We start from the raw sequence: 16,270 nt of genomic DNA, 5'->3' as shown, positions 1-16,270 counted from the left end.
GTCACCACCATTAAAATGACTTCTGCTGCAGCTTCTGATTGGTAATGGAACACAGCCGGAGCAGACGCTGACGCCGGAGCCGGATGCAAACATCAGTCCTGACAGTCAGTGGATACAGCTGAGAAACAAATGAGACACTTTCACTTCTGAGTAAACTGAAATGAAATGATACACAGCTTCACCCGGCTGTTCCTCCACCTGTGTGGAACTACAGACATATTCAGCAAGCAAGGATTACCTACAACTTAACTACACTATACACTACACAACAGTACTGTACACTACAGTACACTACACTACAGTACAGCACACTACAGTACAGTACACTACAGTACAGTACAGCACAGCACACTACAGTACCCTACAGTACAGCACACTACAGTACAGCACACTACAGCACACTACAGTACAGTACAGCACAGCACACTACAGTACCCTACAGTACAGCACACTACAGTACAGCACACTACACTACAGTACAGCACACTACAGTACAGCACACTACAGTACAGTACAGCACAGCACACTACAGTACCCTACAGTACAGCACACTACAGTACAGCACACTACACTACAGTACACTACAGTACAGTACACTACACTACAGTACAGCACACTACAGTACAGTACACTACAGCACACTACAGTACAGTACAGCACAGCACACTACAGTACCCTACAGTACAGCACACTACAGTACAGCACACTACAGTACAGTACAGCACACTACAGTACAGTACACTACAGCACACTACACTACAGTACAGTACAGCACAGCACACTACAGTACAGCACACTACACTACAGTACAGTACACTACACTACAGTACAGTACAGCACACTACACTACAGTACAGTACACTACAGTACAGTACACTACAGCACAGTACAGCACAGTACAGTACAGCACAGTACACTACAGCACAGTACACTACAGTACAGTACACTACAGCACAGTACACTACAGCACAGTACACTACAGCACAGTACAGTACAGTACACTACACTACACTACACTACAGTACACTACAGTACAGCACAGCACAGCACAGTACACTACAGCACAGTACACTACAGTACAGCACACTACAGTACAGCACAGCACAGTACACTACAGCACAGTACACTACAGTACAGCACACTACAGTACAGTACAGTACACTACACTACAGTACAGTACCCTACAGTACAGCACACTACAGTACCCTACAGTACAGCACACTACAGTACAGCACAGCACACTACAGTACAGCACACTACAGTACAGCACACTACAGTACAGTACAGCACAGCACACTACAGTACCCTACAGTACAGCACACTACAGTACAGCACACTACACTACAGTACAGTACAGCACAGTACACTACAGTATAGTACACTACAGTACAGTACACTACAGTACAGTACAGCACAGTACAGTACACTACAGTACAGCACACTACAGTACCCTACAGTACAGCACACTACAGTACAGCACACTACAGTACACTACAGCACAGCACACTACAGTACAGCACACTACAGTACAGTACAGTACAGCACAGTACACTACAGTATAGTACACTACAGTACAGTACACTACAGTACAGTACAGCACAGTACAGTACACTACAGTACAGCACACTACAGTACAGCACACTACCCAACACTACAGTACAGTACACTACAGTACACTACACTACAGTACAGTACACTACCCAACACTACAGTACACTACACTGCAGTACAGCACACTACCCAACACTACAGTACACTACCCAACACTACAGTACAGTACACTACAGTACACTACACTGCAGTACAGTACACTACCCAACACTACAGTACACTACACTGCAGTAGTGGTGGCTCAGCGGTTAGAGCGCCGGGATATCGATAACAGGGTTGTGGGTTCGATTCCAGGGCTCGGCAAGCTGCCACTGTTGGGCCCTAGAGCAAGGCCCTTTACCCTCTCTGCCCCCCGGGCACTGGAGTTGGCTGCCCACCGCTCTGGGTGTGTGTGTGTGTACTCACTGCCCCTAACACATGTGTGTGTGTGAGTGTGTGTGAGTGTGTGTTCACTACCAGATGGGTTAAATGCGGAGGACACATTTCGCTGTACAGTGACAAATACGTGCACCTTTACCTTTTACACTACAGTACAGTACACTACCCAACACTACAGTACACTACACTACACTACAGTACAGTACACTACAGTACAGTACACTACAGTACAGTACAGTACAGTACCCAACACTACAGTACACTACACTACAGTACAGTACACTACCCAACACTACAGTACACTACAGTACACTACAGTACAGTACACTACAGTACAGTACACTACCCAACACTACAGTACACTACACTACAGTACAGTACACTACCCAACACTACAGTACACTACACTACACTACAGTACACTACACTATAGTACAGCACACTACACTACAGTACAGCACACTACCCAACACTACAGTACACTACACTACAGTACACTACACTACACTACAGTACAGCACACTACCCAACACTACAGTACACTACACTACACTACAGTACACTACACTACAGTACAGTACAGTACACTACACTACACTACAGTACACTACACTACAGTACAGTCCTTTACTACACTACAGTACACTACAGTACACTACACTACACTACACTACAGTACACTACACAACACTACAGTCCTTTACTACACTACACTGCACTCTTACTATACTACAATATCCAGTACACTACACTACAGTACAGTACACTACACTACAGTACAGTACAGTCCTTTACTACACTACAGTACACTACACTACAGTACACTACCCAACACTACAGTACACTACACTACAGTATAGTACACTACACTACAGTACACTACACTACAGTACAGTACAGCACACTACACAACACTACAGTCCTTTACTACACAACACTACAGTCCTTTACTACACTACACTGCACTCTTACTATACTACAATATCCAGTACACTACCCTACAGTACAGTACACTACACTACCCTACAGTACAGTACAGTCCTTTACTACACTACACTACAGTACACTACACTACAGTACACTACAGTACACTACACTACAGTACAGTGGTGGTTGGTGTGGCGCAACAGATAACACCACTACCTGCCACGGCCCTACCACACCATGTGGGAGGCTGGGGTTCAATTCCCGGTCTGGGTCACTATGCTGTGCTACACCAATAAGAGTCCTTGGGCAAGACTCCTAACACTACATTGGCCCTCCTCTGTAATACGAGTAACCTTGTAAGTCGCTCTGGAGAAGAGCATCAGATAAATACCATAAATGTAAATGTAAATGTAAATGTACAGTACACTACACAACACTACAGTCTATTACTACACTACACTGCACTCTTACTATACTACAATATCCAGTACACTACACCTTTTACTATACTACACTACTGTCTTCACTGTACTGCCCTGTTTACTACTACACTCACTCAAGAGCAAGTAAACCTGCTTAAATCTCACAGCATCACAAATCAGAGCAGAACAAGTGTAAAATTAGACTATTTACCAGACTTATTTAATACTGCGTATTTTCATCACGCCGCGCTCCTAAGCGGAGCAGTGTGTGCAGTGTAAATATGAACCGTCTTCATGGCTGAACGCCGTGCAGTGCAGTAATCTGTGCCATGTCTTTTCCCCCCTGTCCTCCTCTGTTTGGACGACTGAGCACTTCTCACAAAGACGGACGGACTGACATGTGAACTGTACAATAATTACAAGCCCCGGCTCCCGGACGACAGCTCCGACGCAGACAATGCAGAGCAGCTGTAATCTTTCATCAGGCTGAATATATTTAGGTGGAACCTGAGCTGGTGGCAATCAGCGGCTTCAGTTCCTCCACCCTGCAAAGCTGGATCCACCACCCTATAATTCAAACAGAGGCACGCCAGTCCCGTCCTGCTCCCCGGCTGATTACAGACAACACCGCGCTCAAACCCACTGTTTGTGGTTGTCAATATTTTAACCTCCAGCCTATTTTTGGAGCTTTATTTGCTTACACTGCCGTTACGGGGGGGTATTTATATCCTGCAGAGCTCTGAATCGGCGCGCTGGGGGAGCGCTACGGTCGCACTACGGTCGCGCTACGGTCGCACTACGGCCGCTAATCGCTGGAGCACATTCTTAGCGTATCTCTGGTGTATCTGGTGGCACGTTCATAATGTTTGTGTCTCCTTAAACACGTTAAAGTGAGCTGCCAGAGTAGTGTGAGAGCTGCATGTCCACACCGGTCAGTAAAACGGGTCAGAAAGTGGAGCTGGAGCTTTTTCTCTGAGCTACTGTATTCTCCAGCACTGCATAGAAGTGATAGCATGGTGACAACCAAGACGATGGATTGGCTGTGTCATAGAAAAGAGACCACACACAGCTTGTCTAGGCCCTGTAGAGTAGAAGTACTGCCAATAGAATAGGACTGTCTGGAGTAGATAAACTAACATGACCCTATCAGCACCATGCTGCCTAATGCCAGGCGTGGGCTATGGAGGGGGTATGTATAAAGCCCCCCAGCTGTGGGAGCAGTGAAGTTCTGTGTTCACTGGAATGATGGTGGTGGAGCTCCTTCCAGTACTTTGGACAAGTTGCGAATTCATCCAACATCCTGACCTCACTAACGCTCTTGTCGCTGAATACAATCAATCAAATCCTCACAGCAATGCTCCTCCTTCAAAAATCCTTAGAAAGCCTTCTTCATTGGACAGTAGAGACAGTTAGTCCAATAAAAGCAGGATCAGCTCTTTTTAATGTCCTTGATTTCAGAAGAAACACTGAAGGACCAGGTGTCCAAATACTTTATTTTGTTGGTCCACTGAGAAAGGCCTTGGGTAGAATACAAAGAGTCCTCCTGAAGGCCAAGTGCTTAAGCAAGTAGCTAACTATCTTATCTGAGGCAGCTTCTATTACTCATTTCCAACCAAAAACTACAGATTTCCTTCAGCTTTTATTTTTTAATAGTTAAAAACTGCAAATCTTAATTTAATAAAACTAGTGGGATCATCTAAAGTGCAGATTTCAACAGAAAATTTACAGCTTGTTGTGTTTTCTTGGTGTTTTTTTCTTCCCAGATTACTAGAATATCAGAATTAGTTAGAATGCACGTCCATAACGTATAAAAAGTAAATGGACGCATGAGGTTTATCGTTATCCATATGCTTTCTTGATCAAAATAGTCATAAAAAATAATTTGTAACGTTAATACATTAAAGGGTTAGCAGGGCCAGTGGACGATCTACTGAAGATCTGGGGAAAAGTTTGCAGTCCTTCAGCATCTCCAGCCGTGGCCACTGTAGCATGCGACTGGACTAATGAGGGCACAATGTGTTATGCTAATACGCTGAGCAGGAACATGCGAATATTGAGCATAAGGGACCAAACCAATTATGCTGATGAGCAAAGTTGAACAGGGAGAAGGGGAGGGGGTAACATTTGCTCTGTAAATAGTCTTTATCCACTTGGGGCAGCACTTGAAATGATCAAGGAATAACAAGTAGGCTAGATCTCGCCATGACCTTTTTCCCCTTCCTCACAGAAGGGGATTAATTTCAGTAATTTCAGCTCAAAAACAAAAGATAATAAAATTATACATTTGCTGGACGTGGTCTGAAGGGTCCATTTCACGGAAAACTGACATTTCTTTGGTGTAGCTTGTAAAAGTACCATTCACTCGCTAGTTCCTGTAGCCCAAATACAGAACAAGGCTATTAAAAGAGCTTTCTACTAGATTTTCTGTGAGGATTTGATTGCATTCAGCAATGATCACAACCCCAACTCATCTCAACCTAATAAACTAGATGGAGCTCCACCATCCTGACCGTTCCAGAGAGTTGGGGGGCTTTATACCCCTCTAGACATGGTGCTTCCAATAGGTTCATATTTACCTTGTGCTTCAGAGAGTCCTATTCTTTTGGCAGTGCTTCTCTACAGGGACGAGACAAGCTGTGTGCACGTGCATTTGCACATGTGTGTTAGCTGTATTAGCAAAGGGTGCAACTTACAGTAGCTGACAGTATGCATTCATCAGAAGAAGTGTCCATAAACATTTGGACATGTAGTGTAATTGCTATGGGACATAGCTCCGCCCACTCACACTGACTCATTAGGAGTGTTTCAGGCTGGACTGCTTCCTGAATGTGGAACAATGCAGGTCAGCCAATCAAAAAAGGCCAGAGCAGAGCTCATTTACATATGTCGGTCTTGAAGGCACGGTCCGTCTGATTCTAATGTAGGATAAGGGCCCTTTAAGAAAAAATCTCCGGCCTCCCGGCCGACTGTAAACGGCTGTGCGTTTCTGTGAGCACGGAGGACACCTCAAGGTAACCCTGGCACAGCTAGCGTGGCTGAGTCGGTGGAGGCGTTTGAAGGTTCAGTGAAGGGGGGAGGGCCGACAGGAGTGTGAGGAGGGTCTGTAATGAAATTAGAGTCGTTGTGACAGTAGTGCGGGTAGGTCACGCGGTGAATTAAACGGCTCTCCGACCCGTGCCTGAGCCGAGCTCCGACTCCAACTCGACCCTGAACGCTCGTGACAGAGCTGGGTCAGACACGCTGGGTCTCTACAAGCTGGACGGTCATTTGAAAGGACACTGCTGAGCTCTGTGGGGCTCCTCGGACCACAGCTCTAGGCTCAGCTGCAGAGAGAAGCACCTCATAGACTTGCTTCTGTGGTTTCTGAGCCTGCGAGACTCACTGTTATCTATAAACATGGGATGAAGTATGGAAAAGCTGAGCATTACTCGGCACACTCTGAACAAACCAGCTAAAAAACTTCCCCCATAGCCGGGGGTTAATCATACCGGACTGTGGGGTGGGGGCGCTGGAACTGGTCACTAAACAGTCCGGTAAATCCATATAAACTCTATTAATCCAGTACAGGTCTATAGTGTTTGATGCAGACCAGCCTTTTCACTTAAACACATTAAAATATGTGTCCAAATACTTATGACCAGTGAAAAGATGCTGCTATTTCAAAAACTGTCCATTTATTTCACATCACAAAGTAGAACAGCAGATACCGGCCCCATCAGTCTCAACTAGATATTACTACCATCACATCTACAGTACACTCCTGACTGACCAACCATCACATCTACAGTACACTCCTGACCCACCATCACATCTACAGTACACTCCTGACCCACCAGGATTCCACATAATCAGCTGCTGTCAATGTATATGGAGATACAGTAGCAGTGTGTGAAACTACCTCCACCACGTTTGGAAGCTGATCTGCTTCAAAACAGTGCTCCATTACACCACCAAGAGGAGATTCAAATAATACAGGAGTGAATTCTGGGATTTCTACACATCTTAACTCATCAACACACTTGAAATGGGAAAAGAGATCATTATGGGATAGAAACGGTCTTCAGAGGAAATCTGGAGAAGCACTTTAAGTGTTTGTACATTAAGATTTGTGTTATTTTACCAAGGGAGGTCACTGTTCCATGTCCAAGTGTTCCTCTTTAGCTATAAAAGAGCTCATTTCTGTCATCCAACACGTCTTCAGTGCAGCTAAACACGTGTAAATTTGATTCGTTGCTGCTGACAAGGAGGAAAATCCAGCCAATAACAGCAGTAACGAGGACGGGCACATTTCCGGCCGTTATTTTTCAACTGCGTTTCCTCTAATTTGGTACTTCGCTACCGGCTTTTCCTACAATAACCGAATTACAGCATCGTTCTCCACCCAGAAAAGAAAACCTATGACATCATAGCCCACCGCAGCCAGCCCATTATTAGACAGAGTGTGTGTGTACTCACTGTCTGCCTGGGAGGAAAACGCCATGCAGCCCAGCAGAAGCAGGAGAGGCAGCCAATTAGGCAGGAAGGGCACTGGCGGGCAAATATTAGGCACCATGTTCCAGGTTGGCACTGCTCCTCCTCGGTCCCCGCTCTACTCTATCCACTCTCATGCAATCATAGGCTAAAACCTGTTGGGGGGGAAACAGAGAGAACACAGAAAAACACACTGATTAGAATAAGAGTCACACCAGTAATGAACGATTCACAGCAAGCAGGAGGGCTGAGCAGCACGGACAGAACTCAGCAAACATACACTACAGCAAACTACAGCAAATACTTCAGCTTCCATGCTGAGAAATATAGACACTCCTCGTTTTTTTTTTTTTTACATTATATCAGAATGTTATGATAAACGGACCAATAGAAATGCTCCAAAATGATTATACACGGTTTAGATTGACTTCCATTAAAACTTGAAGGTTTTTCCTCTTCCTTCTACTGTAAAGTTGGCATTTCAAACTTTCAGAGCGTCAGTGAGGATATATACACACAATACACAACAAAACATATATAAATAAATTAATTCTAAAACTTCCCTTTCACTGCATATGGAAACAGACACTCCCACTGACCACTGACTTTGTTTATTTAGGTTTATTCTAATGTTATATAAAGTTAATTACAGGTAGACACTCTCACTGACCACTGACTTTGTTTATTTAGGTTTATTCTAATGTTATATAGAGTTAATTACAGGTAGACACTCTCACTGACCACTGACTTTGTTTATTTAGGTTTATTCTAATGTTATATAAAGTTAATTACAGGTAGACACTCTCACTGACCACTGACTTTGTTTATTTAGGTTTATTCTAATGTTATATAGAGTTAATTACAGGTAGACACTCTCACTGACCACTGACTTTGTTTATTTAGGTTTATTCTAATGTTATATAAAGTTAATTACAGGTAGACACTCTCACTGACCAGTGACTTTATGTTTATTTGGGTTTATTCTAATGTTATATAGAGTTAATTACAGGTAGACACTCTCACTGACCACTGACTTTGTTTATTTAGGTTTATTCTAATGTTATATAGAGTTAATTACAGGTAGACACTCTCACTGACCACTGACTATGTTTATTTGGGTTTATTCTAATGTTATATAGAGTTAATTACAGGTAGACACTCTCACTGACCACTGACTTTATGTTTATTTGGGTTTATTCTAATGTTATATAGAGCTAATTACAGGTAGACACTCTCACTGACCACTGACTTTATGTTTATTTGGGTTTATTCTAATGTTATATAGAGTTAATTACAGGTAGACACTCTCACTGACCACTGACTTTCTGTTTATTTGGGTTTATTGTAATGTTATATAGAGTTAATTACAGGTAGACACTCTCACTGACCGCTGACTATGTTTATTTGGGTATATTCTGATGTTATATACTGTTTGAGAGTTTTACAGGGAAAGACAGGATGTCAGTAATTCTGTAATTCAGTATCGGGGAGTTACACCAGTACAGACCTTCTACACAGCAGCTCTGTGCGCTGTACGCTCCGTCAGTAAAGCCCAAAGGCTCCAGGGTTAACAAGGTGAGCAAACATGCTTATCAAATTAAGGTCAACTTCTGACCGTTTGCCAAGAATCAAAGGACACAGTAGGGGAGGGAGGACCCAGTGAGTGTCCACCCATAAACCAGCCCATTAAGATATTAAAGTGGTCACACACAGATGGCTCCCAATTTCCACAAGTGTCTGAAATGCCTCCCACAGACGAGCACCCACACACCGCCGCTCCCCAGGGATCAATATTAGCAATGGAGGAAGACGGAGCTCGGCGCATTACGATCCCTTATTAACCTAGAAAATGCGTCTTCTTCGTAGCCATGCAGCTGATTGGAGTGCAGAACCCAATCTGAGGGAGGAGGTAATCTATGCTACCAGCTCTGCCGCTCTATAATTAACAGCCATAACATTAAAACCACTGACAGCTGGAGTGACCAACACTGATGATCTGGCTCCAGTGGCTTCTGTCTGTCGAGGGGTGGATCTACAGATTAGGTGATGAAGCGTAAGAATCTGAGACACTTTGACAAGAACCAGACTGTGATGTTCTAGACAATGACTGGATCAATCTAGAACATCTCCAAAACATCAAGCAGGCCTTGTAGGGTGTTCCTGGTATGCAGTCCAAGGAAGGACATCCTTTTTGACTGACTGACTGATGCTCATGGAGGCCCCACCTCAGGACACCTCCAGAGGTCTCGTGGAGTCCATTCCTCGACTGGTCAGAGCTGTTTTGGTGGCGCAGGAGGGTCTAACCAATATAGGGCAGGTGGTTTGACATAAAGGGAGGTTAAGGAAGGCTAAAACCGCAGCAAGAACATCAAATAGAGCCTGGGATCACGACTAGCACCTGTTTGACTAGCCTAGGCGTTGATGCAACCCAGTTGTAAGCGATAGCTTTCCCCCCTCAGGCCTGTTCAGAGAAAGCTGCGGACAGGTGCGCTGCCCACTCCTGACCATCTGCTTCTGTCCTTGGCTCGTGCCGAATGGCTGGATTCCAGTGCGGCTCTGGCACCGAGAGATCTGCCAAGAGTCTGATGGTGTTTACATGACTAATCAAATATTTCCATCTCTCCTGCCGAGACGCGACACAACACAAAATGGGCAATTTTGCGAAATATTGGCCTCATAATACACATTATTTAATAAGCGCATGCACTAAACGTGCGATGGATTCAGAGCCGGCTCTGGCGTCCTTTCTCTACGCCTTGTTTGTTTGTCTGTCTGTCTGACTTGGCGCATTTCGCGCAGCAGCACTTAATGCTACTACGTGGGTGTCCGGTCAAATCCTGCAGAAATATTAGCCTCCGAATGTGCATTATTTAATAACACATACACTAAATAATGTGACGCATCCAAACACCGGCCCTTCAAGGCTCGTTTGTATTATCCTGGCGCACAATGGGCCCCACATGACAGCACCTAATGCTAGCAAGCTAGTACGTGGGTGGCGGGTCAACCCGCTCCACGTAAGCGAGAGTGACGGCGAAAAAAACCAAAAACAACGGCCGCAGTATCTCGCCGGGCTGAGAGGTATTCCGTTCAGCCTTTAAGCTGACGAGGTGCTGATTGGCCCATTACTCACACCGCAGGTACACACACTAGACGCACCTCGATCCAACCGCTGTGCTTGAGAGTGAGCCAAAAGCAACACGGGAGAAACCGAGATCTTAACAAGGCCACATCTGAAGAGCTGCCAGAAAGAGGGCTCTTTAAGTCTTCCATCACAAAGAAGGCCTGTGCGTGATAGAATAACAAAGAAGCTAACTGTGTGTGCATGAGTCACAGCTCAGCCTCAGCCTCAGCCTCGGGAGGCGACCTGGTGTGGTGCTGAAAGGCCTGAATCAGAGAAAAACAAGTTTCCTCACTTTTTAAAACATCTGCAAAACAACTAACGTGAAACCAGGCTGCTCGCAGTAAGCCTGCCTGGGCTTTAATCGGGTCAGAGGTATTACTAATGTGATCAATATTCTAGATTATATATCTATACTCATTCAAATTCTATACAGCCAATCTATTTTCTACATTATTATTATTTCTGACCCACCCCCCACATATTCTCCCCCAATCACACGCCTCCTCCTATGTTTTTTAGGGTTCATTCTAATCTTATATAGAGTTAATTACAGGTAGACACTCTCACTGACGACTGACTTTATGTTTATTTGGGTTTATTCTAATGTTATATAGAGTTAATTACAGGTAGACACTCTCACTGACCGCTGACTTTATGTTTATTTGGGTTTATTCTAATGTTATATAGAGTTAATTACAGGTAGACACTCTCACTGACCACTGACTTTATGTTTATTTGAGTTTATTCTAATGTTATATAGAGTTAATTACAGGTAGACACTCTCACTGCCCACTGACTTTATGTTTATTTGAGTTTATTCTAATGTTATATAGAGTTAATTACAGGTAGACACTCTCACTGACCACTGACTTTATTTATTTGGGTTTATTCTAATGTTATATAGAGTTAATTACAGGTAGACACTCTCACTGACCACTGCCTTTATTTATTTGGGTTTATTCTAATGTTATATAGAGTTAATTACAGGTGGACACTCTCACTGATCACTGACAATGTTTCTTAGGGTTTATTCTGATGATAAATAGAGTCAATTAACTCTATATAAACTATAGATAAATATATTTGTCTATTTTTTATCTTTGGATATTTTCCTTTTTTTTTCTTCATCATCTTTTTTTTTTTTTTTTAATAAATCTAGCTTTGTATTGTTTTCATGTGAGCGGACTGTCATCTAAGCATTTCACTACTAGTTGTACCATTTATGATTCTGCATGTAATTTCATTTCTTTTATTAAAGGGCCGTATCATAGAAAAATTTATTTCCTTTTTTTTTAATAAACAAGCTTGATGAAGTATATAGAACATAATGTTCTCTTCTTAGTCCATGTCTAGAAACAAACTTACAACTTTGTGATGTCACAAAAACATATTTACATATATCCACCGAAGCAACCTATAGAAGTTCAGCCCCGCCCATTCGTGCTGAAGTTATAAGGAATGCTAACCCGACCAGAAGCCATTTACTTCAACTGCGTCCAAACCTCAAACATTCCCAAAAAAACTACAAATATTTTTAAGTAGAATTTAGTCAAATTTCGTAGAATTTGTGAATTTTCAAACAAATAAAACTTCAGACGAGTGAAACGCCTTTCCAGTCTGATCTCTTCCACTGAAACTCAGCTTGGTCTGATCTGCTTATTAGAAGCTTTCAGAGAAACAGAAGGAGGGACATGCCACCAAATACTAAGAATTACCCTGTTAGTCACACATGTAGAAAACTGGCCCTTTAACTCCTCAGCGCTTCCGCAGCCAGAGAAAAGAACCGGGTCTGACTTGGATCAGTTTGCGAAAGAAAAGGGCAGGAAAAGCCCCGAGATTACGGAGAGTGTCAGAGCTCCCGGCCTGACCTACATACTGAAAATGGCAGAAGGATTAGCCAACTGATGCCACTTTTCATGACAAATACCACCCAGCCGGAGCAGTGTACGACACGCTCGCCCGTCAGACGCCGCAGCTCAGACTCAGCTCGGGTTACGGCCGGCGCGCACAAACATCCGCGAGAGCAGAGCAGTGAGAATGTCAGCTTTGTAGATAGTAAGTAGCACTTCCTTGAGGAGCGGCACGGCGCCACGGTGCGGAACTTCAGATCTATCGCCCATGATATACTACATTTCTGAATATACACTATGTCCAAATGTTTGTGGACACCCCTTCTAATGAATGCAGATGTAAAAAAAAAAAAAAACACACACAGCTCGACTAGTCCCTGTAGAGAAGAAGTACTACCAATACAATAGGACTATCTGGAGCAGATGAAGATGAAGCATGAACCTATTGGCACCATGCTGCCTAATGCCAGGTGTGGGCTGGAACAGTGTTCTCTGGAAGGATGGATGGATAGATGGCGTGGCCTACTTTTGGGTTGGAGAGTTAGGGATGATGAGGCAGGGTGGTGATCGTCATCCAACACTTTTCTTGTGGAATGCAATCAAATCCTCACAGCAATTCTCCTCCAAAATCTAGTAGAAAGTCTTGTTCTCTGGACAGTAGAGACAGTTACTCCAACAGAAGCAGGGTGACTCTTTTTAACACCCTTGAACGAGTAGGTGTCCCAATACTTTTGTCAACATAGTAGCCATACTAGTTTTACAAACAGCACCAAACGAGTTATGTCTGTGAGTCGAATTCCTTCAGTCTTCTACTGGAAAGTTCCCGCTCAGCGGTTCTCATTAGCTGGTTAGCTCCGTGAGCCTGATTAAGAAAAGATCCACAAGCCCGGGTCTCCACGGGGCTCCGCAATTATGAGTGTAAATGTTCACACTCTTCCATCCAGTCCTTTTGTTTTCCCAGCTGGGATGTTAAACACTCCTTTCTTTGTCACTTTCTGGACGTTTTTCTCTCTCTAATCAGCATCAGGAGAGCGGCGGATGATGGAATACGGCCTTCATTGTTATTGCTGTATGATCACTGGCGTAGAGGGTTTGGTAAATCAGGGCTTAATGATGGTAAATCAGGTGAGCTGCTGCTGCTGCTGCTGCTGCTGCTGATGGAGTTGAACACATCCTCCACGCTGTGCTGGCTGGACTTGGGGGCGTCCAGGAGAAACCTGAAGGAACCGAGCTCTGTTCTTCAGACTAGACTAGCTCACCGACAAGATCTCACTACTTCTCAGCTCTGAAGCAGTACTAGATATGGTTGTATACAGCACCAACAAAGGTACGACCCCCCCTCAACCCCTCCCAAAAGTACTGGATGGAGCTCCACCACCATCATTCCAGAGAACACAGTTCCTCCACTGCTCCACAGCTCCTCAATGTTGCTGGGGGGCTTTATACATACCCCTCCTCTAGCCCACGCCTGGCATTATTAGGCAGCATGGAGCCAATAGGGCCATAATGTTGATCTGCTCCAGAGAGTCCTATTCTATTGGCAGTACTTCTCTTCTACAGAGACTAGTCAAGTTTTGTAAAGTACCCAAGTGCATTCATTAGAAGGGGTGTCCACAAACTTCTGACATGGGTCAAATGTAAACATCTGTCCAAGGCCAGATTGGTGCATCCCAACAGCTGCAGTGCTGCACTGCTGACCACTCCCTCTTCCAGCCCGAGCTGCTGAAGGAGCTTTCATGAATTAGCTAGTGTATGAGGACATGTTCTCCTGAACTTCCTCCATTACCTCAAGTGCTCAGACAATTAGGGCCGTCCCGCTGAGGCTGGAGGTGAACTCGGGAGCGATTATTATTTCCACTAATTGCAAACAAAACAACCAGCCGGTCGGACAAACGCGATTTCATGGGTACGTCCCATCCATTTACACAGCTGGATGTGGAGATCAGGCTGCACCAGCTCCTGACCAGACTTCTCAGAGGTCACTATGAGGACGTTCCTACAGAAGGAAGACAAGGAAAAACCTCAATCCAGCCGAGGGTGCGCGAGGCGTCCTCTGAGCTTTAAAGACCTGCATGTCTTCCCTTCTTCTGTCTCCAGGCTCTCCGGAGCACAGAGACAGCTGCAGCAGATGGGGCTGCAGACCCCCAGCGGTCTCTTGGAGGGCCTCCGACTGCTCCGACTGGAAAGGCGTAAAAAAAAAAACCCAAAAAAACAAAAAAAAAACAGGTGGCGACAGGCTGGAGGAGGAGCAAATCCGGCGGCCTGGGAGCGCAAGGCTAATTCAAACACTAACAGGGTCCCTGTCCAAGGCAAACCAACAAGGCGCGGCCCGGGGAGGCCGCCAGCGGTCACTGTTTGAAAACACTTCTGACCACAGCGCGGGACAGAGCGGAAACGAGGCCAGGACGCTGAGACTCTGGCAGAGAGAGAAAAGGCGGGATATGTGGGTTATGAGCAAAATGGGACGCTGTGTTAAAGGAAAAGTTCGGAGGAAAATCTAACGTACACAATCCTTCCCACCCCCACCTTAACCTAGAAATACAGCCAATCAACAAAGAGCAATTTCTGGTCAATTTAGTTATGTTATTTCACATGATTATATTTAATTAATATAGTGACATTTCTTTATTATTAATTTCTGATATAATTTTTTTTTTATTTTTAGTATCTATGGTTCTAGATTACCACCTTAACCTAGAAATACGGCCAATCAGCAAATATCAACTTCTGGTAAATTTAGTAATTATTTAACAATTATATTTAATTAATATAGTGACATTTCATTACATATTTTTTTTATAATTAATTTTCTAATAATTCTTTTTTCTATTTAAACCCAGATTTCAGTTCAAATCCTTTGTTTTTACCACTGTGTTCAAGCAGAGCTCCCTCTGGCGCCCTCTAGACACCATCTAAATCTTAAATCACTAACTATTACTTTGTTTGGGTCTAGTTTTAAATTGCATTAACATATTTCTTGGTTATTATCTCTTATTACTTGTATTGTTTTGTATTTTTACATTTTCTTTTCTTTCTAACAACTTTAATGTCACTTCCGACCACCAGTGGATCCAAACCAGTGGATCAGATCCATATTTTAATGGTTCAGGTATCAGTTGTTTAAACCCTGATTCAGTTCCGATCCTTTGCTTTTACCGCTGTGCTCTAGCAGAGCTCCCTCTGGCGCCCTCTAGACACCATTAACACTTTACTAATTATCCCCAGCCGGCAGCAGTGAGAAGAGTTCCTGCAAAGGTAACTAACAGATAAGTTTAGTCGGAGTCTGAGGTGTGGAACCATTTCACGAGAACTTAGTATCTATGGTTCTAGATTAATATATATGGTTCTTTAACTGCGTTTGAGCTGCTTTCCTCCCTCTAGACAATTGTTTATTTTTTGAAACGTGCTCCCACCACAGCTTTACTCGTGAATTCCAGCTGATTAGAAACTCAAGTATGGTGGAAACGCTCCCGTTTTACCAGCGGGAG

General features: G+C 44.0%; 1 protein-coding gene across 1 annotated transcript in view; it reads right to left on the bottom strand.

The window, feature by feature from the left end:
* Positions 1 to 16,270, bottom strand: part of ptprfb (protein tyrosine phosphatase receptor type Fb) — a 247,580-nt gene that overhangs the window by 150,218 nt on the left and 81,092 nt on the right. Inside the window, exon 2 of the mRNA XM_072669416.1 lies at positions 7,794 to 7,963. Within this exon, the coding sequence (XP_072525517.1) occupies positions 7,794 to 7,890 (97 nt within the window). The 5' untranslated portion in view covers positions 7,891 to 7,963. The remainder of the gene's footprint in view (positions 1 to 7,793; positions 7,964 to 16,270) is intronic.

The sequence above is a fragment of the Salminus brasiliensis genome, chromosome 23 (assembly GCF_030463535.1).
Source record: "Salminus brasiliensis chromosome 23, fSalBra1.hap2, whole genome shotgun sequence".
NCBI classification, from domain to species: domain Eukaryota; kingdom Metazoa; phylum Chordata; class Actinopteri; order Characiformes; family Bryconidae; genus Salminus; species Salminus brasiliensis.
The sequence above is the reverse complement of the archived record's forward strand: the minus strand, read 5'-3'. Positions and strand labels throughout refer to the sequence as shown.